The 25,710-nt window shown below is 36.5% G+C and overlaps 3 protein-coding genes and 1 pseudogene across 3 annotated transcripts; 3 read left to right on the top strand and 1 right to left on the bottom strand.

The window, feature by feature from the left end:
* Nucleotides 1-4,184: 4,184 nt before the first annotated feature.
* LOC125191307 (NAC domain-containing protein 79-like) lies at nucleotides 4,185-6,091 on the top strand. The gene is made up of 3 exons (XM_048088825.2): nucleotides 4,185-4,460; nucleotides 4,918-5,201; nucleotides 5,290-6,091. Exons 1-3 carry the CDS (start codon nucleotides 4,220-4,222, stop codon nucleotides 5,830-5,832), a joined length of 1,068 nt encoding a protein of 355 aa, XP_047944782.1. The 5' UTR covers nucleotides 4,185-4,219; the 3' UTR covers nucleotides 5,833-6,091.
* Nucleotides 6,092-8,949: 2,858 nt separating this feature from the next.
* Nucleotides 8,950-10,821, bottom strand: LOC125187678 (Cyclophilin-like peptidyl-prolyl cis-trans isomerase family protein). Its single transcript, XM_048084302.1, has 2 exons — nucleotides 10,128-10,821; nucleotides 8,950-9,253 (listed from the first exon to the last, which is right to left on the bottom strand). The coding sequence occupies exons 1-2, from the start codon at nucleotides 10,804-10,806 to the stop codon at nucleotides 9,045-9,047; spliced, it is 888 nt and encodes a 295-aa protein (XP_047940259.1). The 5' UTR covers nucleotides 10,807-10,821; the 3' UTR covers nucleotides 8,950-9,044.
* Nucleotides 10,822-15,585: 4,764 nt separating this feature from the next.
* LOC125187677 (D111/G-patch domain-containing protein) lies at nucleotides 15,586-21,562 on the top strand. The gene is made up of 8 exons (XM_048084301.2): nucleotides 15,586-15,930; nucleotides 16,005-16,153; nucleotides 16,433-17,339; nucleotides 18,748-18,839; nucleotides 18,953-19,027; nucleotides 19,863-19,924; nucleotides 20,362-20,431; nucleotides 20,558-21,562. Exons 1-8 carry the CDS (start codon nucleotides 15,789-15,791, stop codon nucleotides 21,329-21,331), a joined length of 2,271 nt encoding a protein of 756 aa, XP_047940258.2. The 5' UTR covers nucleotides 15,586-15,788; the 3' UTR covers nucleotides 21,332-21,562.
* Nucleotides 21,563-21,665: 103 nt separating this feature from the next.
* LOC125190762 (transmembrane 9 superfamily member 11 pseudogene) lies at nucleotides 21,666-24,866 on the top strand (annotated as a pseudogene).
* Nucleotides 24,867-25,710: the final 844 nt, after the last annotated feature.

The following is a 25,710-nucleotide window of genomic DNA, read 5'->3' as shown; positions in this document are numbered from 1 at the left end:
TTCGTGCGAAACTGCTCGAATAATACTGAATCGAGTTAAAAATGGATTATAGTGTTTTACATATACAAGCAAGATTCTATTCGCGCGAAACTGCTCGAAACATGCTTTTCAGTATACCAAACCTAACAGGCATTCTGTTCTCCAGTGGATGCGTCGTCAAGCTTTGAGGCGGACTTATTCGAGGCTTGGAGATGGCCATGGATTTTTCTACACACATCTGGATAGAGCTTGACTCAGCGACTCTGGTTACATTATTGTCAGCGGCATCATATGGCCTTGATCCGTAGAATGACTTCTCAGCGGCAAGTTCGATTCTCACACATCTATAGAGAAGGAAACCGTGTTGCCGATTTCCTTGTAGGTAGGGGGTTCAGACCCCTACTATGACATATTATGATCCAGTCTCTGCACCCCGATACCTGAAGGCGCTTGTTAGGATGGATCAGATGGGATATCCTAACTTTCGTTTCCGACGCAGAGATGTGGATTGATTGTGACTTTATGGTTGTTCTTCTTAGTTTATCTCTTCCTTTTGTTCATGTGGTTCCTAGTTTAGTTTTGATAGAAGCAAGTACCCCGACACGTGGGAACTTCAGTTTGTTTCTCTTCATGTTCTTGTGTTCGTTCCTAATCACTTTTGGGCTAGGGTCGGAGAACGTTATAATTTGATTTTATTAACGGGTTGGGGTCTGCCTACCCCCCCCCCCCCCCCCGCCCAATATGGGTCTTTTTTGAAAAATAAAATCCAATTTATGGACACATCCACATTCTATAAATATACCAATTGTGAGCAACATTCAAATTTGATTAAACTATTCTAACTAAACTATTCTAGTTAAAACTATTATTATCTTTAAATTTGTCTTAGAAAAAGAATTATGAGAAAAATAAAGATAGTAATAGTGAATAATAAAATGTAAAAAATAAAGAAAAGTAAAAGACAAACAAAGTTTAGTATCCCATATTGGAAAAGATGAATGAATGATCTAAGCATGTAGTCATAAAATAAATACTTGAAAATTTATTATCCCACATTTTGTCCCACATTAAAAGTGAAATAAAACATTCAAGCATGTTTTTTATAAAAGAGAAACAACCAAGAATGGTTTTTTAAATTCTTAGGCCAACAAATAAATATGGGCTATTAGAAATTCTTGTACTCCGTATTTATCTATTTGTGAAAATTTATTTTTATAAATAATAAATATTTTTTTTATTTAAACTGCAGGTTCAGGTTTTGCATTGCATTGAACAAGAACTGGTAACCGGCTAATCGTCCGCCGTTTCCGAACCGTCTTGCCAGTTCCAATTCCGAACTGGAGATTAACCGATGGTTCGATTCAATTTGGGCATGTTCAATATGCACGTTACAAACACTATACCTTGATTTCAATTTGAATAGTCTTTTCACTTTGCTGTTTTATTTTGGTTTATACCCTTTTGTTCATATAATAATACAAACACGAAATAGATCTGAAAAAATAATTTGAGACCAACAAAAATAATGACCAAAACTAATCCACCAAAACATTAATGATATTAGGGCATTTACAATAGTGGAGCATAAATCTGCCTTTTGTTTTATTTTTCAGTCCCAACACTTGTAATACAGTCCTATAAATCCACCTATCACATTTTCCATGTCACCACTATTTTTATATTTTTATAATTTTTGTATTATCAAATAAAATAATATAAAATAAACTATTAAAATAACATAATACTCCGTATGAAAATCCTCGTCATATTAAAATACAAAAAATTACAATGAAAACAAAATAAAAAAGGTACAAATAAGCTTCAACGGTTAGTCGGTTACATGTCTAAATTTCTTCAATCATATTGCACTGGAGTCGAGTATGAGCTTCTTCATCGCGAGTTGTAACAAATGCAAGACACACCGTATTGAAGTCGGGCGGTAAAGCCCGATGTTGGAGCTTGTGGGCTACACCGGAGCTTAGTCCAGCGTTCTCGCCCCAATTTGTGACTCCTTCGCCGTCATCCTCGACTATCAGATTAAGCATGATGATGAACAAGCGGAGTGATGAACAAGTGCATGACATCAACAATACACAGTAGAAATGTGTTGGGCCTTTAACTATTGGCCAACGTGATTGGAGCGCACTAAATGCCTACTCTACACCTTTCCGCGCATCCTCTTGTCTTTGAGCAAATAAATGTATAATAGTTAATGTTTCCTATTATTTAGCACATTTAAGAATTATGCCCAAGTGTTTTATTGTTAATTTCCACTACTTTTATTAGCGTTCTTAATGACATTAAAAAATGTTCTTATCCGTTTCTTTTGTTGTAGTCCAATAACCTGGATTATAATCTTCATCCATCCAAGAGTTTTGGTGTGTCATGTCTTACGCGACAGAATAATACCTCTCCCACGATGGAAAATGGATAAGATAAAATCTATTGTGCGAGTGTGTTGCGTCAAGAAAGTGCGTCACACAATTCTTGCTGGGATTGAATCGCATTTGATTGGACGAATTGGTTTAATTTTAGTAGTAATACTAATTCTATGATTACCCACATCATGCACAATTCAATGAATGAAGACATGGTCTTAAATTACTTGTGCCAATAAAATGCTCACGTCTTTTTCCTGGTAAGAGATTACTATTGTTTGATTGTATAGTACTACTATATTTATTCTTATTTCTTTTAATTTCTAGCTAATTGACTAGAGTACGTTAATCATATATTATGAAGCTTCAGTTTAGTTTAGTTGTGTCTGAGGACTTGGGAAAATTACAGACTTTCAAGTGCTTTCATGTAAATAGAGTTAAATTATTTGGATAATTTTGAGGGATTGTTAATTACTACTCCCTCCGTCCCACAAAAGATGCCACACTTTCCTTTTTAGTTTGTCCCACAAAAAATGTCACATTTCCCTTTTTGGAAAAAGTTCTCTCTCACATGAATATAAAAATTATATTTTCTCTCTCCATTTAACACACAAAACAAAACCTCATAAAATCTCGTGTCATCCCACAAGTGTGACATCTTTTGTGGGACAGAGGGAGTAGTATTTTTAAATGTTAAATATAGCTGACACATGTAACAAGAACACGAAAATGGAAACAGTCACGATGTATTCGACCAAGGTATGAATAATACTCTATCGGAAAATGATCAAAACAAAAATGCATCTTAATACATAAATGCAACCCGATTCGTGGCCTTAAGATTAGGCGATCTGATAGTTAATAATTAATCAAAACACGGAATGTGATTATTAATCAATTTTAGGTTATTTTATAACATTCGATTTGGAAGTAATTTTTATATCATTTTATGTTATTCTGACCTAACAATAAACTAATAATGTGGACTTCTGTATAATTTTATTCTGCTTTTTTATATTAAGATCTACTTTTACCTAAATCACAACCCTATACTCCACCTATTATAAAGTACCACATATAGTTTCCCACCAAAGTTCCATTACTCAAAACCAAGCCAAATTAGATATACGTGACGTCGTATCAAAAATAATATTATAACCAATGACGAATCATGAAATCATCTTCGATATTCCATAGCTATACATTTTACGCAATGTCCTCAAAAACTAAGAAATACGTGTATGACACATGCTTCGTCCCAACTTGCATAAAACAAAGCTGCACCAACACCTACACCTAGAGCAAATAATACATTAATTACAATATAGTATGCAGTTTACTAATTTCTATATTCAAGTCAATTTCCTTCTTTATTCCGCACTGCCACTACACAATTTGTTGGAAAGTATACATTTATATTATAGTCCTATACAACATATATAATATATAAATGGTGTAAATGACATTTGATAACATAAATATTTATATGTGAGAATCTCAAGTAAGCTTATTAGTTTATTAGAAAGAGTACTACTATTTGGCGTGGGTTTTACGGATGTGGCACTCACGCGCTACCAAAGCTGACATCAGCAGCACCTTTGAAAAGGCAAACAATCATTCTGTTTATTGTGTAAATTAATGAAACTTAGAGTGGAATACTCCGTTAATTTAGTGATAAGCTCAATGCAGAGTTAAGCACGCATATGCGCATCCTCATCACTCTTTCCCTGTTCTTTCCTTTCACCCCAAGACACTTGCACATTTCTTTCTATATATAATAAATAGCCTCCTCTCCTTGTCTCCTACCACCCTATTTATTCCCTTTAATTCTATTACAAATAATTACTTGTTTGTTGCTAAAAATGGAAGCAGCATATACATCTGCATCTGTTGTTAACATCATTGTTGCAGAAGAGGAAGAAGAAGAAGAATATAAGGTAGCATGCTCAGCCGTGGATCAGATGCCTCCGGGCTTCAGATTCCATCCCACCGACGCGGAGATTGTAACTCACTATCTTCTCAACAAGGTTATTCACAGACGATTCAGAGCTGTAGCTATCAACGAGATTGATCTCAACAAGTGTGAACCTTGGGATTTACCTAGTAATTATTCTACATTTCTCTTCTCTTCTTTTCTTCTATAAGGCATGACTACTTTTTAAATCAAATAATTTTGTAATATTTCATGTTTTCGAATAGTGAGTAGTGATAATCTGCAAACTGCATCTTTCGTATAAACTCTAAACTATGATCTACACCATAAGATTTCAAGATTTGATGTTAATAAGATGAAAAATAACGTCAACAGAAAATGTCAAGACAATTTCAATCGGTTGACAATATTGACGTTGTGTTGACATTTTCTGTTGACGTTATCAAATCTTGAAATCTAACGGTCCAGATCATAGTTTGGAGTTTGTACAATGTATCATTTAATTTAATTGCATCCCTCGCTCGAAGAGCATCTCATACGTGCACGATCTTCCAATATAGTACTGTCAACTTCTTGTGTGATTGTTTGTTGTATGAAAATTTGAATGATTTTGGTTATTGTTTCCAGATAAGGCGGCAAAGACGGGAGAAAATGAGTGGTTCTTCTTTTTCGAGAAGGAAACGAAGTATCCATCAGGTACGAGAACGAATAGAGCAACAGCGTCGGGATACTGGAAGGCGACCGGGAAAGACAGAGAGATACGCAATGCAAAGAAAAAGCTTGTTGGGATGAAAAAAACACTTGTATTCTACAAAGGTAGGGCTCCTAAAGGCCACAAAACCAATTGGGTCATTCATGAATACAGACTCCATGGAGACTTCTCCGCCTACAATATCTCCCATCATGCCAAGGTCTCTTTAACTACTTTCATTTCATACCAAGTTTTGCACTTAAATTATCATCACTTTTTCAATAATTAGCTAGCTTCTTTTCTACCAGGAAAAATGGGTTGTTTGCAGGGTTTTCCACAAGAAAGATGAAGCAAACACTCCACTCGACTCGTTTGTTGATCGTTATCTCATTGACAGCTCTACACGGTTGCCACAATTGACAGACGACTATTCCTATCGAAAACCTAGTTCAAGCTCTGCGAGTGATGAAATCATATCGAGCAAGAATAAGAGCAACTTGTTGGTTCCTCATCCAAATATAGATACCTACGGCTACAACCAATATTATAACATCTGTTCAGCGCCATCTCTTGATTTCCAGCATCAGTCGTTGTGGTGTCTCGCCAACTTTCCTGTGAAAATAGGTGACCATGAGTATGATGATAAGCCTAATTCAGCAACTCATGTTTATATAGGTGGGAAGGAGCCTGAGAGAATGTGTAAAATGGAGCCGGATTCATTCAATAACTCTGCTATCAGCCATTCACGAGACACTGGGCTCACCATTCTGGAGAAAGAGAGTGAGAGCAACATGGACTATGAGGGTCTGTGTTTCAGCCCCGATATGGATTCTTTGTGGAGTTACTCATGAATATTTATCGTTGATTTACATATATATTAGATTACTATAGTATTTATTTGGTGGTTTCTGTATATGGGAGTTATTGATTGTATTCGTTTGCCCTATGTCTTATGATTTAGTTTTGTTGTTTGATGATGCATGAGATTGTTTCATGCTTGTACTAAACACTTGTAACTTCACTCCTTTAATATCTACTCATTTAGTTTAGGTATTTGTTTGCTCATTTAGTAGTATAATTTCTAGAATTGTAAGTTGTTTGTGGACATATTTGTATTAATGCCAAACATACCTAAACTCTCACCCAATGCATATTGTGCTTTGAATTTAGATTAATCTTTATGTCAAGTGTTCCATTTTCGTGACATAAAAGAAAATCATCTTTTAGTAGTTTCGGCTGCTTCTTAGTCCCTCCACTTTTTGCCTTCAAGTTCGCATCCTCAAATACTCCCTCCGTCCCAAGGAAGATGACCCCTTCCTTGGGTGGCACGAGTTTTTATGTAATTTTATTTTGTGTGTTAAGTGGAGAGAGTAAAGTAAGAGAGAGAGAATAAAGTAGAGATAAAAGAGTTTCCATTTTTAGTAATGGGTCATCTTGATTGAGACAAATAAAAAAGGAAAGTGGGTCATCTTTAGTGGGACGGAGGGAGTACTTTCTTATTTTGCTACTTATTCTTCCCTTCAGAAGGATTTATATTTGTCTTTTAAATGGGGAAGACTCATATGAACTCGGCATGCTATAAAGTTCCATTAGATTTAAGATTTGTTCATGAAGATACTCCAAAATTAGATCTATTGAGACATTTGCATGAAGCATCGTCCCAATCGATTGATCCACTGAGTCAATATAACAGTTAGGTTTTGATAGTAATGGAAGAAGATTGAGAGCCTGAAAAGATATATACTACTACTATATGATATGTATTCAGATCTTCACCCTCCTTACATCAAAGACTATTTATAGACAAACCATAATGGATGATTAATTAACAATAAAGATAAATCATTGTCCCTAGAAAGCTTACATCAAAGACTATTTATAGACTTACCATATTGGATGATTAATTAACAATAAAGATAAATCATTGTCTACAAAGTTTTCTTTAATCTTTAATATGTAGACTTTATCTTCGACTCCTTATTTCACGTGACCTCTAGGTTGCTCCAAGTAAATTTCATCTTCAAGCCAACCATTTAAAAATGACGACGTCACATCAAGCTGATAGATTTTCCAATTGTGTTAGGCGACTATAAATAAATAATACTTCCTTCATTTATAAAAAATAGTCTCATTTGTGGATGACACGAATTTTAATTAGAAATTGGTAAAGTAAAAAGGAAGAAGAAAAAATAGGTAAAGTAAGAGAGGTGTGTAGAAAAAGTAAATAAAGCAAGGAAGAAAAGAGGTGGAAAAAGTATGAGAGAGGAACTTTTCATTTTCAGAAATTGGACTATTTTTTGTTGACATCCCAAAATGGCAAAATGTGACTATTTTTCGTGGACGGGGAGAGTATAGTTGTCTCACGATGTGCAACGAGAGCAAAATTTCACTGTAATCGATTTCAGTTTTCTGCTTATATATCATTTTGCCACCAACCTCGCCTTATACCTTCTCAGTTCTCCATTAACATTTTTCTTTATTTTAAATAATTTCACACCATTAGCTTTTCGCCGTTCTGCCAGTGCTGTCAATGAAAAAGTATCATTTCTCTCATTCGCATTAATTTCTTCATCCATTGTAATCTTCCATTTCATGTCTTGCACAACATCTACATAAGCCACATGATCAGTATATAGAAACAAATATAATTCACATTTTCTCAATGGCTTCATCGACTTCTTTAGTAGCTTCATATAAATCACTCAGATTGCGCATTCATCTTGGCCTTGTACCTGACCTGGATATGATTAGGTGATTCTGGTTCTTCGATTTTACGTGCACCTTCTGGCTGAACGCGTATAATTTCTTATGCTTCTAGTTCCATGTTTGATCTTCTTCAAAGACAACATCATTACTTATGGTCACTTTCATTGTGAATGGGTTATACAATTTATAACCTATTACTCGATCATCAATCCCACAAAGATACATTTTTCACTTTTGTCATCAAACTTGATTCTTTTAGCTTCATGAATTTTTGGAATAAGCAATGGTAATTACTCCTTCGTCCTAAGGTAGAGGTCATATTTGGGTGGGTGATGACACCAGAATTTAGGAGATATTTTTTCTGTATTAAGTGAAGAGAGAAAATATATTTTTATAGTATATTAATGTAAGAAAGTTTTTTTTTCAAAAAATGAAATGTAACATCATTCGTGAAAAAATAAAAAAAGAAAGTGTTGACATCTACCTAATTGGGACGGATGGAGTATTTGATAAAGGGGAGTGATTAATGCATAACCACATCTTAATGCATTATTAGAGACCAAATTTCACCCATTAGATAAAAATATGGAAGGACTATATTAGATGGATTTTGAAAACACGAAGTTCAATACAATGGCATTTTGGTTCACTCTATGTTTTCAAATCCGTGTTATGAACTAAAACACCTTTATAGTGAACTAAAACGCCCTTATAGTGAACCTCATGTTTTGAAATCCGGTTATATATTTTCATCGGGATCAAAAATAATGTCTTGGTCATTAAATAAGCAACCAACGGTATTTTAATCGATGTTCATCAGGAGCAAGAGAATGGCACAACAATGTCCTCATCGGCCATGCAATGACAAAGAACTCAATTTTTCATGGAGGGTCAAAGCACATTGAGATAAAAATGAGCTAAGTTTGTCAACACCGAAGAGCAATTTGCAGACAGCTTAACTAAGGCGGGTAGTTTATAGACACTTGCTGCTTTTTGAAGTCAGTTTCGAGTTAAAAATTAAGAAGAGGTGTTGAAGAATAAATTTGTAACTCTCAAATAAGTTAGATGTTGCTAGACTCTTCAACTACATACATCAAATGTAACAGTTTTACAATGAATAAGGTGTTTTTACTAATTAGTAATCCAATATGTTTAACCTGTACTCATTTGGAGTACATATAATATACCTTGAATCTTTCTCAGATTATCCTTTACTCTACATAGTACTCCCTACATATCAAAAACCAACAGAAATAGCGAGCTAGAGAGATACTCCAAATATCTGGAGCAGTGTAAATAATTTTATTTGGATAAGTTCACTCAATCACAAATGAAGTAGATAGAGTGAGATGTAATTTCAAGGAAGACTAGGGGAAAGGGTAGGTTTTGCAACTTTGATAACTCCGCAATCGCTAATATAGAGCGTCTTAAGAGGTCTGTTCCAGATTGCACGAGCACTTTTAGCTCTTCCATCTCCCAGAAACTCTGCCAAATCGTTGTACTGTCGGATTCTTTCACCGGGTATATATGTCGGAATCGATGCTATAGCCCTCACAACATCCAATCCTGCACCATGTATTATCACTTTTCCCATCACTTGCATCCATATCAACACTACTTTACTTCTAAGTCAAAACTACTACTCGTGTAAGTACTAGTTCTATTTTACTCTATTCTCACATTTATAACTAGTATACTACTTAACTTGATAATTATTATAGAATCATAATCTCAAGACCTTCCACGCCTTACATCATTTCACGGCAAATATATACTCCCTTCATCTCCTATCATGTAACAGATTTTCATTTTGGTCAGTATCGTATTAGTTGTCCCATTTCATTTTTATAGTGGAACATTCCAATAACGCAATCTAAATCACATTTTGTTATAAAACTAATATGTAAAGTAGGGTCCACATTTCAATAACTTTTTTAACACAATTTCTATTACTCCCTTCGTCCGCCATTAAATGTTTCATTTTTTCCTTTTTCGTCTGTCCGCGCCAATAAATGTCTCATTTCACTTTTACTATATTTAGTAAGCGGACTCTACATTCCCATTAGCTCATTCCACTCACATTTTATTATAAAACTAATATATAAAATTAGGTCTCATATTCCATTGACTTTTTATTTACCAACTTACTTTATAAAGTTAAACAATTTCTAAAAATTTGTACCGGTCAAATAAGAGACATTTAATCATGGGTGGAGGGTAGTATATTTTTAAAATTTTGTACCGGGTCAAAGTGGGACACATATTAAGAGACAAAGGGAGTATATTAATGGATTGCCTAAGAGTCTCAAACTATATACTATCATCACTTAAAAACTAATGTTTGGACAAATTAATTCCAATTTCATGCCACCAAAGTTAAATTGTCACAAGAATATATATATATATATATATATATAGTAAAATGTAGGCAGCATCTAACCTTCAAGCACAGAGCCAAACACAATATTGTTGCTATCAAGCTGCGGGCAAGGGCCGGGCCCAGTGGTGATCAAGAACTCCACATTATGGTAATCCGGACTGAGCTTCAAGTCATCGTCGTCGTCGTTTTCTGACAAGCATAACGACACCACGCCGGGCCTGGAGTGCTCGAGCAGAAACGCCTTCGAATCAACGGTCTCAGTGTTCCTAATCAGGCCCACGGGGGGCTTAACATCTCCTTTGTCTCTGCGGCCCTGGCGGCCCGCCACGAAGAACTGGCCGGGCAAGAGTTTCTGGACCAAAGTGCCCTTGTAGGTGGAGCCGCAAGAGCCGGTGCACATGGACTTGAAGTTGGCGACGGTGATGGGGACGACGTTGCCGTAGAGGCCGAGCACGACTCGGCCGAGGGGCTCGGGCTGGGCGCAGAGGGAGAGGTCGGACTCGCCGAGGGTGCGGTTGAGGAAGTAGGAGGGGCAGATGCTGAAGTCGAGGAATACTCGGTCGGTGACGGTGGTGTCCGGGGGAGGGGGGGCGGCAGAGGCGGAGGTGGTTAGGGGGGTGAGGAGGGGGAGAGTGGCGGAGAGGAAGAGGAGGGAGCGGCGGTTGAGGGGGAGGGTGTGAGGGTGGTGGTGGTGGGGGGCTGAGATGGGATTTGGTGGTGGGAGATTGAAAGTGGCCATGGGAATTGGTGGTGCATGGTGGAGATGGAGGGAAGGAAGATAGTGTGGTTATGATGTGGGATGCTTGGATACCACATGCACTGGATTATTTTGGGTGTGGGGTACATAACTTTATCATTTTCACACTTGTTGCTGTATGCCTGTATGAAATTATATACTCTATCCCTTTTTTAAAAATAGACTAGTTTTGGACCTCACCATCCTTTAACACTATTTTTACTATTTTTTTCTCTAATTGCACACTAAATCTATGTCATTTTTGGGTTTATATATTTTTTAGGACTAATAAAGTAAATATTTCTATCTCTAATTATAAGAAAAGAGTCAATTTTCTCTTATTTTAAAACCATGTCATTGTCTATTCCAGGAGTCACGAGTCCAAAAAAAAGTACTTCCTCCTCTAGTCTAGGGGTGGATCGAGAAAACGTTGTATCGTGTTTCATATCGAAAATATCGATATGAAAGAATTTCATATCGTTATCGTATCGAAAGTTTCGATATATCAAATTTCGATATATCGAACTTTCGATATGGATAATATCAATATCGTTATCGTATCGAATACTTATATATTGAAAAATATAATTTCAAAACTGAAAAATAACACGTCAACACAATAAAATAAATATTGTTCTTATTAGGGTTTCATATATATATATATATATATATATATATATATATATATATATATATTCTAAATATATGAATGAATTAAATGGATTTATATATATTTATAATTTTAAACTTCAATATGTATTGAATTTCAATATGTTTCGATATATTCGATATAAAACGATATATCGCGATATAAGGAAATTCATATCGTTATCGTATCGAAAACTTACGATACAATACCGTATCGTATCGAAAATTACGATATACCGAAAATTCGATACATTTTCGATATTTTTCAATACGATACGAGCGATATATCATTTTTTCTATATTTTTCCCCAACCCTACTCTAGTCCCCCCATTAAATGTTTGTATTTCGTCGTCGACTTAAATAATGATCTCATTTTATTTTTACTATTTTTGATAATCTACTAAATTCGTCTCACTTGTATTTTATTACTCTATAAAATTAATATATAAAATTATGACTCATATTCCATTTAACTTTTTTCATCCCTTTTCATTCACAAAGTTAAATACTCCATTAGAACCATAAAAGATGTCTTACTTTTCTTTTAGTTTATCCCACTAAAGATGTCACATTTCTATTTTAGAAAAAATTCTCTCACAAAATAATATAAATATTATATTTTGTCTTTACACTAAGTAAACAAAAAAAAAACTTCCTAAAATCTTGTGTCGTCCCACAAGTATGACATCTTTTATGGGACAAATGGAATATTTCTTAAAATCTGAATCGGTCAAATATGAGACATCTATTGAGAACGGATGAAAAGTAGTAGAGTATTATCTTTTTTTTATTATTGAGAAAATTTTTTTTATCAATGTTATATAAATACTCCCTCCGAACCATTGAAGATGACTCACTTTCCTTTTTTAATTTATCCCAATTAAGATGATCCATTACTTAAAATGGAAACACATTTATCTCTTACTTTATTTCATCTCTATTACTTTACTCTCTCCTCTTAACACATACTCCCTCGGTCCCACAAAGATTGTCTCATTTTTCCATTTCCGTCTGTCCCACAAAATTTATCTCATTTTACTTTTTACCATATTTGGTAGTGGATCTCATATTCCACTAACTCATTTCTACTCACATTTTATTACTCCCTCAGTCCCCGATTAAGAGTCACAATTTGACCGGGCACGAGTTTTAAGAAATGTAAAGAAAAGTTGGTTGAAAAAGTTAGTGGAATGTAAGACCCATTTTTTAATATTGGTTTTATAATAAAGTGTGAGTGAATTGAGTTAGTGGAATGTGGGACTTACTTACTATTTATGGTAAAAATGAAGTGTGACTCTTAATTGGGGACGGACCGAAATGGAAAAGTGTGACTCTTAATCGGGGTCGGATGGATTATAAAACTAATATATAAAAGTAGGACCAATATTCCACTAACTTTTTCAATTCACTTTTCATTGCATTTCTTAAAATTCGTGCCCGATCAAAGTAAGAAAATCTTTCTGAGACGGAGGAAGTAAAATACATAAAATCTCGTACCGTCCAAGGAATGAGTAATCTTACTTGGGACGGAGGGACTACTTAATTTATGATTCCACATAGATTGGAGCAGATAAAAAATGTATGGTCTGAAATAAATTACACTAAAATGTGGTTGATGTGATCGCATTAATGAAAAATTAGGCAGGATTATACTTAGGCCAATAGCATTATATATGGAAACTAGACTAACATCAACCATTGATCAATTCTACCTATTGTGAAGACATTGGTGTTGGAATTCCATTCTAGAGACAAAGAGCAGTGATTCCATGGCTGCGTCTTCTTCATCATTCTAACATTCCTGTGATGAAAACATGCATTTCCCGATCCCGATTTGTGCAGCGCACAACTACAGTATCTGTGATATGGCCTTCGCTCTTTATCTCTTCTCTGAGATGCAACGCTCCCTTCAAACCATTGCACAAACACATCCTCCGCGATTGTGTTCATCTCTCCCTCTATCGATCTATCTATATATCTCTCACGTTCAAATATGGGATCTTGTATATATATTGAATGGAAAAAAAAATAAGAATTTGAGGTCAAATTCATTCTAATTCAAACAACAAACTTCCGAAATTATAGTCACGGGACTTTTTCCTTGTTTTTATATGGACAAAGTAGAAACATAACATTGACTTCAATCACGGCATTCAAGTCGACAAACCATTGAATATTTGCCTTTCAGCCTCATTCAACGGTCATTTGGCTGATTATAGTATAGGCCAAGAATACTCACCAAACTTGACATAAAGTCCATAGTACGCTCGGGTGGGTGCCTTGGTTTTATGACTTTATCCATCCATTATCCATCACTCATCTCTCCATGTAACTCTTACACAAAACAACAAAAAACTACATAAAAAATGCTCAATTCATAACAATGTATCGAAATAAAGAATTGAGTAAACAAAACCGTGATTTATTTTTAAATACTAAAATAAAAAGAAATAAGACCTAAAACTCATTGAGTTGAATCCCAAATAACGTCTTTGTTTAGAGTCATTGGCTCAACTTAGCCTACAGCCACAACTCTGAAATAAAAATAATAGTAATATTAGAAACTTAAATACAATATATAAAATTTAAAATGTCAATAAATGCTCGAAAAGTGGTGATATAAACTGAAAAATGTATCGCACAACTTCGCCCGGCCAGGGAGAATTATGGGCATAAAGCCACCCGACCAAATGGAAGTCACTGGGCAGCAGCCTAGGTTGCTGGCCGGTAAGATGGTGGCTCAATGGTGCCCGACTAGGTAGGGCAATCTGTCTCAAATTGGACAAATTGCACGATTTTTCTTTGAGCTTATTCTCTATCTAAGCTTCGTTCTAGCTTCATTTTCACATCGAATCTCGACTTGCAAAGAAAAGTTAATCCAAATATGAGTCTAAATAAATAAAAATTGTAGGAAACCTAAGTGTAAATGATCGAACATTTGCTTCACATCAGACCCCTTCAATTTATGACAAAAATATGAGCATGTACTAAACCAAAATTGTAATGTGATATTGGCACCTAATATCATGAAATTTTCAAAAAGTTGAATTTTTCCCACGAAACTTTGAAATTGGCAAATAATAACATGAACTTGACCCTGAGTTTGTTATTTCCCACCAATGGAAAAATTAAGGCAAATAATATTATCTTACGAATTTTTTTTCGTAATTTCTCGACAACAACTCCGAGAGCTTCAAGTTTTTAATCTTTGAAGATAGTTTTTCTTGAAGCACATCCTCAAAAATTGTTCTTCAATCTATTAATATAGCCAGAATATTTTTATTGGTGAGAAATAACAAACTCAGAGTAAAGTTCGTGATATTATTTGTCGATTTTAAAGTTTGTGGGAAAAACTCAACTTTTTGAAAGTTTCATGATATTAGATGTCAATATCCCAATTGTAAAATGATTGTGTTTATAATCAAATGAACATTAGTCTAATCTTATGTGTTTAATTAATAATACTAGCTACTAATCGGATCAAGATTATTTTGACCGTCAAATTTAACGACATCGTCATTTTTAGGATAAAAGTAGACGGCTTCATAACATTAAGAACAAAAAGTAACTCCCTATATCCAAAAAATTTGTTGCTTATTTCTATTTCCGTTCGTCCCATAAAATTTGTCACATTTCATATTTTACTATTTTTAATAGTGGATCACTATGTGGTCCATATATTAAACTAACTCATTATTATTTATATTTTATTGTAAAACTAACCAACGTTCCATTAACTTATTCTTACTATTTTCAATTGTAATTCTTAATAATTGTGCTAGTTTAAAACATTACTAAGAAAGACGGAGGACGTATCAATCTTCTTTGCCATGCTAGTATTGCGCCTTAATACATCACAGTCTAAATTGGGCTTGACTGATCTGATCAGTGATTATGCCATAAAAGAAAATTATTTTGAAACTCGACGAAATTCATACCTTGGTTCTCAAGATCGGCCATAAAAGAAATTTAGTTTGCAAGTCGATGGAATTCATTCCTTGATTCTCAAGAAATAGAATATTTTATGTAGCTTTCTAATCTGACTAGTAAAGAAAAGAAATTAATATAATATTTCAATAAATGAAAAAGGCATCTTGTAATAGATTCCTTACATCGCGAGCCGATTCAACAACGCATTGCGCACTTGTACCCCCCAAATTTCCCTATTCTCATGCCAAATTGGCAAACGTACAACACGAAACCTACACCCGCCGCATAGGATACCGGATTATTCATATATTCTGTTTAGAATCCGATAAAAATCAGAAACAAAACCAGGCTGCTCCACCGCCCCGCCACCGATTATCAACCTTCACGCACTTTTTATCAATTATCCATGGCTGGAAAAAGCAGAAAAAAGCTTAACAAATCAAATAGCAGCCGGGGACGAAGGCCTCCCGGTTCCTCTTCCTCCGCCCTCTTCGTGGAAGGTGGTTTTTTGTCGGATTGGACCCCCTTCGATTCGCCCCCTTCTAGAGGTCTCTTTATCTCTCTGTAAATTTTTCTAGTGATGATTTTTGTTGGACGCATCTTATTGTTTTGTCTTGTTTAGGGCGGAAGCGGAATAATGGGGGAAATGGGAATTCGAGATCCGGGAATGGGAAAGGAAGCGATTCTAATTCCAAATCATGGCCGGCTCAGGATCGGAGGAGCGAGACTAATACCAGGAGAAATAATGCTGTTGGCTACCAGTATCCACAGGTTGGTAATTGTTTGATTGCTTCTTCAAATTAGCTGACTTGATTCAAGTTTTGATGAGTCTAAATTGAATGATGCAGTTTTGATAGGAAATCGATAATTTTTTAACTAGCTACACCTGAAATCCTTGTAGATTAAGAAATATGATTATTATTATTATTACCAAATGTCAAGTGTATTTTTTAAAAAATTATTTTTGCATCAGAAATGTGAATCCATGAGATACCTTTATGGTTCGTAGTTCTCTAGATGTAGATAAAGTTGAATTGTGGTACTTTCCAGGAAAATGCATTTGTAGATGAAGTTGAAAATCAGGACAAGATTTTTGATGCATCAAATCCTCTAGTGTTGATCAGTTCAGAGAAGAATCCCATTGTTGCCTACCTAGATGAGGGGCCCGTTAAGGAAACTCCTAGTGTAGAGTACATGTATGACTACACGACTAACTTTACACTTGATGAAAGCTCACACAGGGGGTTGGGGTTTTGTGATGAAATGGACACGACTGCTGATGTTATAGAATCCTCGTCTAAAATGGAAGTGAAAGATTATGATTCTGATGACCTATCTTCCTCCGAGGAAGCTGAGGATTTGATGGCTGAGATGTCTCCAAAGGAAGATTCAGGTTATGTGATAATTGGAGGCGCTAAAATATATACACACGATATCTCGGATGAGGATGACGAGGCTGAAGAAGAAGATGAAGAATCAAGTGATGATGATGGATCAGGATCATCTCTATCAGAAGTTGACTCTGGAACTTCTGAGAATGATGATTCGTCATATAGTGGTTCAGACATCGACGATGAGCTTGCTGAAGATTATATTGAGGGAATTGGTGGGTCTGGCAACTTCATCAATGTGGATCAGCTGACGGGGCAAATGTCTGATGTTTCTGATGAGGACAGTTCTGAAAACAGCCTTGATGAAACTCTGCAAAAGTTGGGAGGGATTGATCTTCAAGAGGCGTCAAGGGAGTATGGCATGCAAAAGCCTGAACAACTTAGAAAATATCGACCAGGAAATACAAAATCAACTCCTGTTAAATTTTCCAAGCCATCTGCTCTAGACGACATATTGCTTATTAAAGATATTAGAGCTATTTCTGGAAAGAAAAAACATGTTGCTCGAGCATCGCAGACATGGCCTTCTGAGGCTCGCAAGAGCAAAAAGCATAGGAGATTGCCAGGTAAGGGCTTCTGTATAGCCTCTATTGGTTTCTAAAAGATTATTCCAGATCAATGTTAGTGGCTTATGGCAGTCGGCCTAAAAACTGCCACAAGGTTATGGCCGGGATATGACAGTTGATAAATAAATAAAATATCCTTAGAGACCGTTTGGTAGGGAAGATAGATTAGTCAAAACATGATAACAACACATTTTTTTGTTATTTTTCGGTCTATCTTGGAGTTATCTACCCTAACAAAATAGTTCTAGCGGTGGATGATATAGGTTTTAATGCACAATTGTGGGGTATGGAGGAGAAAGAGAAAAAGTGGTAGAAGTAGTGTTAGTTAAAAATGAGACCCACATCATTAGTAGTGGTGATGGTAATAAGTGGTGGGTCACATAGGTATAAGTTATAAATAAGTAAATGTATGAGGGTAATAAGTTGTGAGAAAGTTTCCATAAATGATGGGGACTAATTTTGGTGGACTGATCAAAATGAAAAAAAAAATACTACTACTACTTTTCGTGGACGGAGGGGTATATAGAATATTAAATATAAAATGCAAAAGTTAAGAAAATGATAAAAAAAAATAATATTTTCGAATCTTAGAATATCAATTAAAACATAAAGTCATATATTATTACAGTAGAAATTATTGCCATTACAGTAGGAATTAAATTCAATTATTCAAATGTAACTTACATAGCATGAAAAATACTACCAAAGCATGAAATAAATATTTACTGTATAGTTACTGCAAGATATTGTTTTACGAACTTAGGAGTCCAGTTTATTTAACAGGCTTAAGAATCTAGTTTGCTAACTCTATCAAATTAGTTTGAACATTCTTTTTTTGTTTGAAGTTACACTGTTACAGAATTTCTTTTAGAGGGACAGGGTTTGAGGTTGTGGATGCTGATAAATCTGGAGGAGGTTGAATTAAGCTAAAAACCCTATTTTAAATTGGTAAATGGGTTGGGTTATTGGGCCGAGTTATTTAGGTTTATGGGTCAGGTTATTTGGGTTGATGGGTTGAATGTGAGAAAACGGCCGCCATAACCGCAGTGGTACCACGGCATGGCGGCCGCCATACGCTGCCACAGGTGAAAACTGACATGCCATGCTGTGGCATTTTGCCAAAGTCCACGACGCGATGGTGTTTTTCTGAAAAACTGCTATAGTATAGCGCCATGGTATCTATTTAATAACACTGGTTGCATCAAGGGAGTCCGTAAAAGTCACCTTTCGCCTTTCATTCTGTTTCGTAATGGTTGAGTTTTGATAAATAAATATACTGCCTTTCAAGTTATACTGTGCTTTTAGAGTCTCATTTGGGTATTATGTTTACTTTGCTTATTGTTTTTTCTTCATGTGAGTAAGCTTTCTTTATTTACTGAATGCGTGGTGTGCATGCATTGCATTTCAGGAGAAAAAAAGAAACAACGTAAGGAAACCATTGCAACAAAGCGTCGAGACCGAATGATGAACCGTGGTGTAGATCTCCAAAAGATAAATTTGGTAGGCCAAACAATGTGGTTCTGTGACTTCATGTTATTTTCCCTAATTCCTATTGGCAATATAGATGTATAAATCAACACTCACAAATGCTATAATACTTTTTTTTGTTGCAGAAAATGCAGCAAATGGTTCTTAATGGTGGGGATATCCTTTCCTTCACTCCTATGTATCCACGTGATTGTACTCAGGTATGGTCTTTTGCTCTGCAGCTGGTGACCTACTGTGTCTCATGTTCTGCTGAACCCTCTTGCAATATGTTCCCATTAAAGATTGTAGTTTTAATACTTCCTCCGCTCCATTAAAATCGAGACATTTGGGACGACACGAGTTTTAATGCATAATGGGTAAAGTAGGAGAGAGATTGAAAGAAAATGTTACTCCCTCCGTCCCACTTTAGGAGTCTCGGTTGAGTTCGGCACGAGTTTTAAGAAATGTAAAGGAAAGTTGGTGAAAAAAGATAGTGGATTGTGGGTCCTACTTTTTTATATTAGTTTTATAATAAAATGTGAGTGAAAAAAAAGTTAGTGGAATGTGGTGCCTAATACCATTTATGGAATATTTCAACCGGGACTCTTAAAGTGGGACACCCAAAAATGGTAAACCGGGACTCCTAAAGTGGGACCGAGGGAGTATTAGAGTATGCTAGTGGAGAATGGGGCCCACCTCATTTGACCGACCAAAATGGAAAGAATCTCTATTTTTATGGGACGAAGGGAGTACAATTTTTTTTTTTGCCTTGGTTTTCATATGTAACTTTTTTTTTATCATGGAATACTTAGGCTTGTGAAAGTTTTGACAATATACATCTCCTTTACTAACATTTTAAGTAAGAACAGTTCAGAATTTTGCTCTTCAAGGCTTAATACAGGTGCACAAAACAGAATTTTGATTGATGAATCTCTTTTTTGTAATTTTTTAAAAATTTACAAGGAGTCTCAAAACTCAAGAGTGAGATCATAGTTCTAGTTCTAGTTGTATTTTATTTCATTTTTGGATATGTAATCTATGGTTTTTGTTTTATAGGTTCGTAGATTAGCTGCAATCTATCGCTTGCAAAGTGGGTGCCAAGGATCCGGCAAGAAGAGGTAAATCATGTTTGTGTTCATACGTGTTCCCTAAAAAATTTCCATGTGGGATAATCCATCTTAACCTTGTTACAAATAATAAGTTGATATGAATTCGTTTACTAGATGGTATTTTGCAAGTCATAATGTTACTGACTTTAGAGTTCTATCTGGATCAAAATTTGACTTTATAGAGTTTTGATTGTATATGGAAAGGTAATTTTGCCAATTCTCTCATATTTACCATGTTTTCTGACAAAAAAGGTATTTAATGAAGTTATAGAAACACAAACAGCTCTGCATGTCTTTCTCATTTGAAAGTGGGGTTTCTGCAAATACTGTACAATCATACTCTTGACAAGAATTGTGTGGCTTGTATTATCTCCAAATCATTCTTTCTTCATCATGGCAAACATTTGAGAACTGTATCATAAAGTAACATGGTGTTTGCTTCTCAGGTTTGTGACAGTGTTGCGTACACATCACACATCACTGCCCTCTTCAAGTGATAAAATTCGCCTGGAGAAGGTATTGGGTGCAAATGTCTTTGTTCTTAGCGAACTTGTTTCCTTTTCTTCCTCAGTGTCTCCAAATTTCTTTAGAGCCTCTAATAACTTGTAACACTTAACAAAGTAATCGCTTTCTGAGTTTCAGCTGATAGGAGCTAATGATGACGAACTTGATTTCTCTGTTATTGGTGGTAAGCCTGTCAAGGGACATGCATCCACCGCAAAGAAGACTGCCAAAGGTGGCATTGCCATCCCTGCTGGCTCCCAATCTTCCCGGAGAAAACCAAGTAAGAACTCCGCTACCTACCTTGATAGCAAGGATGGTAAAAGGAACAAGACAGGTAAAACAGGCTCTTATTCCGCCCAGCCCCTTTCTTTCATCTCTAGTGGTGTTATGAACACCGAAATATTTGAGCTGAAAGCCACTGAATCAAGTGACACAAGAGACAAACCTGCGTCCAACTCAGTGGAATATGGTGCATTTGAGGTTCACACCACTGGGTTTGGGTCGAAAATGATGGCTAAGATGGGATATGTGGGAGGCGGCGGCCTAGGTAAGGACGGTCAGGGCATGGCACAGCCCATCGAAGTGTCTCAGAGGCCTAAATCACTTGGATTGGGCGCAGAGGCTCCTGAAGCTACTATTAAATCTCCAAACTCAGCACCTCAGACCAAATCAGCTGGACGTGGTGGTGCCAGGTCTTCTGAAACCAATCGTAAACCAATGAAAATTAAGGAAATGACTCAGGAGAGTAAGATGGGATCGTTTGAGAAGCATACGAAGGGATTTGGGTCGAAAATGATGGCGAGGATGGGTTTCGTTGAAGGCATGGGACTTGGCAGGGATGCTCAGGGGATCGTCGATCCTTTGAGTGCAGTCAGGCGCCCAAAATCAATGGGGTTGGGCGCTTCAAGGTGAAAACAATGCAACTCTTTAGCCATTTGTGAAAGGGGGGAAAACTCTTTCCCTCTTGTCTAATTTAAAATGTCTTTAGCTTGGTATTTAAACTGCATGCAGCATCTCTTCTTTTTAAGTACACGTGTATCACTACTTTTTAACTGTCTTTGTAAGTTTGTAACAGAACAACTAAAAGGAAATAATGCATTAGGGCAAGCTAATGAATATATATGTTGATTCTTTGTTTTCTTCTTTTTTTGTTTTTCTTTCTTCTCTTTCACCGGCCGGCCCTATATGATGTCTTCCAATTAATCGAAATGCTTAAAGAAAATCACAATGCTTAATCTGAAAGTCTGGAATGATGTCGATTGCTATATATTTTCGAATTTTGCCAAATCTTTTATTTGGCAAAATAAAATAATTGATATGAAACTGAATTTGAAAAATTCTGTGCGCACACACTACACATGTTGCACAATTATTAAATACACGTACTCACTAAAAATGCACTACGCGTGCGCGCACACACAAATACACTACACACGGTCGCTAAAAACACACTACGCACACATACACGCACAGAGATGCATAACTCACTTATACACACTACACCACTCACAATCCACACACTACATGCAATGTGTGTATGAGTGTGCAACGTGTGTGAATGTGTGTTTGCATTGTGTGTGTAAATGTGTGCACTGTGTGTGTAGGAATATGTGCACTGTGTGTGAAAGTGTGTATGTAAGAATGTGTGCACTATGTGTGAACGTGTGTGACTAGTGGATGACACGGGTTTTAATGCAAAATAATAAAGTAAGAGAGAGGTAGAAAGAAAAAGTGATTCGAGTATTTAGTGGAGAATGAGAATCACGTCATTGAAGAAATAAAAACTTGCCAAAAATGGAAGATGACTATGTTTGTGAGATGACCAAATATGGTAAAGGAAGACTATTTTTATAGGACGGAGGGAGAGAGTAGAATTTTTCATTTTTATGACACTAAATGGTCAAAAAAATCTTAATTATGGTCTTTTTAGACACAAAACTAAACACATCTAAAATTTTTACTACTTAATATAAATATATGAATGCATGCAGCGACGCAAAAATAGGCACATCACATACACTGCCACTTCTTCTCTCATTTTCCTCCCATCCAAATCTGTTATCCATCCTTACACGAAGGCAATCTGAAATCAGGTTCGATCTATGGTGTTTGCATGCTCATATATATATAAATATCCATTAATAAGATTTCTTGATCTGCTTAGGAAAACAGAGGATAAAAATGGAATCTTTACACAAATTGAAGATCTTAGCAATGCTTGTTTTGGTAGCATTGTTTCAATTAGGGCAAGGATTCTATCTCCCCGGTAGCTACCCTCACAAGTATGGAATTGGGGATTATTTGAATATGAAGGTCAATTCCTTAACTTCCATTGACACAGAAATCCCCTTCAGCTATTACAGTTTGCCATTCTGTCAGCCTAAAGAGGGCATCAAGGATAGCGCGGAGAATCTCGGTGAGCTCCTAATGGGCGACCGGATAGAGAACTCTCCATACCGGTTTAAGATGTATTCGAACGAGACCGACATTTTCCTTTGCCAAACAAAGCCTCTGTCAGCCCATGAGTTCACCCTTTTGAAAAAAAGGATTGATGAAATGTACCAAGTGAATGTGATTCTTGATAATTTACCTGCAATTAGGTACACTAAGAAGGATGGTTTCATGATGTGGTGGACGGGCTATCCCGTTGGCGTCAAGGTGCAGGACACGTACTACGCGTTCAACCACCTCAAGTTCACGGTTCTTGTTCATAAGTACGAGGAGACTAATGTCGCTCGTGTCATGGGCACTGGCGATGCGGTGGAGGTGATCTCCACCGTTGAGAATGAGGCGTCCGATGCGCCTGGTTACATGGTTGTCGGTTTTGAGGTGGTTCCGTGTAGCTTTCGCCACAATGCTGATGCTATGAAGAAGTTGAAGATGTATAGCGGTTATCCATCTTCGATTAGCTGTGATCCCGGGACTGTTGCTATGGAGATTAAGGAGAATGAGCCGGTGGCGTTTACGTATGAGGTCTCGTTTTTGGAGAGGGATATCAAGTGGCCGTCGAGGTGGGATGCGTATTTGAAGATGGAGGGGGCTAAGGTGCATTGGTTCTCAATTCTCAATTCTCTAATGGTTATCACTTTCTTGGCCGGTATCGTGCTTGTGATATTTCTGAGGACTGTGAGGCGGGATCTTACGCGATACGAGGAGGTGGACAAGGAGAGCCAAGCGCATATGAACGAAGAGTTGTCGGGATGGAAGCTTGTCGTGGGTGATGCCTTTCGTGCGCCTACTAATCCGTCCCTTCTTTGTGTCATGGTTGGAGATGGAGTGCAGATTCTTGGAATGGCGGTTGTGACGATCTTGTTTGCTGCTCTCGGGTTTATGTCCCCTGCCTCCCGGGGGACTTTGATTACCGGGATGATTTTCTTCTACATGATTCTTGGCGTCGCAGCTGGCTATGTTGCGGTTCGTTTGTGGAAGACTATCTGGTGTGGCGATCACAAGGGATGGATTGGAGTGTCGTGGAAGGTCGCGTGTTTCTTCCCGGGAATCGCTTTCCTTATACTCACTGTTTTGAATTTTCTGCTATGGGGTAGTCATAGCACAGGAGCTATCCCTTTGGCATTGTTTGTTGTTTTAATATTGCTGTGGTTCTGCATCACTATCCCGTTGACTCTCGTAGGCGGTTACTATGGTGCAAAAGCGGGTCATATTGAGTATCCTCTCCGAAGCAACCAAATCCCGCGAGAAATCCCATCTCAGCGGTACCCCTCCTGGCTTCTGGTGCTTGGGGCAGGCACACTTCCGTTTGGGACGCTGTTCATCGAGCTCTTCTTCATAATGTCGTGCCTGTGGATGGGGCGTGTGTACTACGTGTTCGGATTCCTTTTCGTTGTGCTGATGCTTCTAGTGGTGGTGTGTGCAGAGGTGTCGTTGGTTCTAACGTACATGCATCTTTGCGTGGAGGACTGGAGATGGTGGTGGAAATCGTTCTTCGCCTCTGGCTCGGTTGCTATGTACATCTTCTTCTACTCGCTGAATTACCTCGTGTTTGACCTCAAGAGCTTGAGTGGACCTGTCTCCGCAACGCTCTACATTGGATACTCGCTCTTCATGGCCCTCGCTGTGATGCTTGCGACTGGCACGGTTGGCTTCCTTTCGTCGTTCTGGTTCGTGCATTATCTCTTTTCCTCGGTGAAGCTCGAGTAGACCATCTCCTCACTGCAAAGGATCAGGGCCACACCAGCACATTTTTTCATTTCTTGGCTTCTCTTCTTTTTTTGCCTTCTAAAGGAGTTGGTTAACCAAGAATAACTAACATTTCTTGGAATCCATATATGTTAAATTTTTTATTTTATTTTTAATAATGAATGAATCCATCATGGTGACCTTAATTGCTGGCTTTATAATGTGTTATATCTGAAGTTGTAGCTGAGAAATATTTTAGTTGGAGTTGGAAACAATAATGCTCTTGGTATGTAATATAATCAAAATCCAGTTTGAGGTGTTAATAGTATTGAAATCTTAGACAAGACAAGCTGTGATTCGAGTAAAGTAATTTATGTTAGTACTATTAACTAATTAGTGGAGTGTGGTATGTCCTCGATATGCTTGATTGTACTATTCTTTAATTATTAATGTTGTACCTGAAATATTCTTGAATTATTGCAACAGCAAGATATACGTATATCTCATGATGAAAGTGGCCAATTCGGAGTTTTACACACTGGAGTCTAGACACCTAACACTTTTTCTCATTTTTTTAAAAATTTTTATGGTAAATAAATTTAAATATAAAGACCGTGTCACGAAGGACTCGAACCTCAAACTTCAATACTTAATTACACAAACCGAATTTAAATAATTGAGCAATAATTGTGCTTAACAGTGCATTCAAATTGTGTTTTACGTGACTTGTTTTTACTCAGTTTTTATTTGTGAGTGCCTTTTGGTTGAATCTTATACTTCATCCGTCCTTGAAAAGTTATGAACTATTTCGTTTTTAGTTCGTCCTTGAAAAGTAGTATGAACTTTCTAATTGTGGAAACTCTCTTCTCTCTAATGAAATAAGACTCATTATCCACTGACAATATTTTAATTACTTTTTATTTTTATTTTTCTTGCTTTACCAATTATGCATTAATTAAAACTCGTGCCGAACAAAATGTTCATACTTTTCAGGGACAGAGGTAGTAGTAAAGCAGGTAGAACTTTTTCTTTTGTTTTTTTCTTGCTCGTCTAGCTTTCCTACTTGAGCATTTGGTTTTGCCCTGTTTTATATATATAAAAAAAACTAGAACGTTGTAATTACATTAATTTTTAGGTTATAGACGTCATATCTA

This window comes from Salvia hispanica, chromosome 5 (assembly GCF_029641045.1).
Source record: "Salvia hispanica isolate PSC_SH4W2 chromosome 5, Shi_PSC_v1, whole genome shotgun sequence".
NCBI classification, from domain to species: Eukaryota; Viridiplantae; Streptophyta; class Magnoliopsida; order Lamiales; family Lamiaceae; genus Salvia; species Salvia hispanica.
This window is presented reverse-complemented; position numbering and strand designations above follow the sequence as displayed.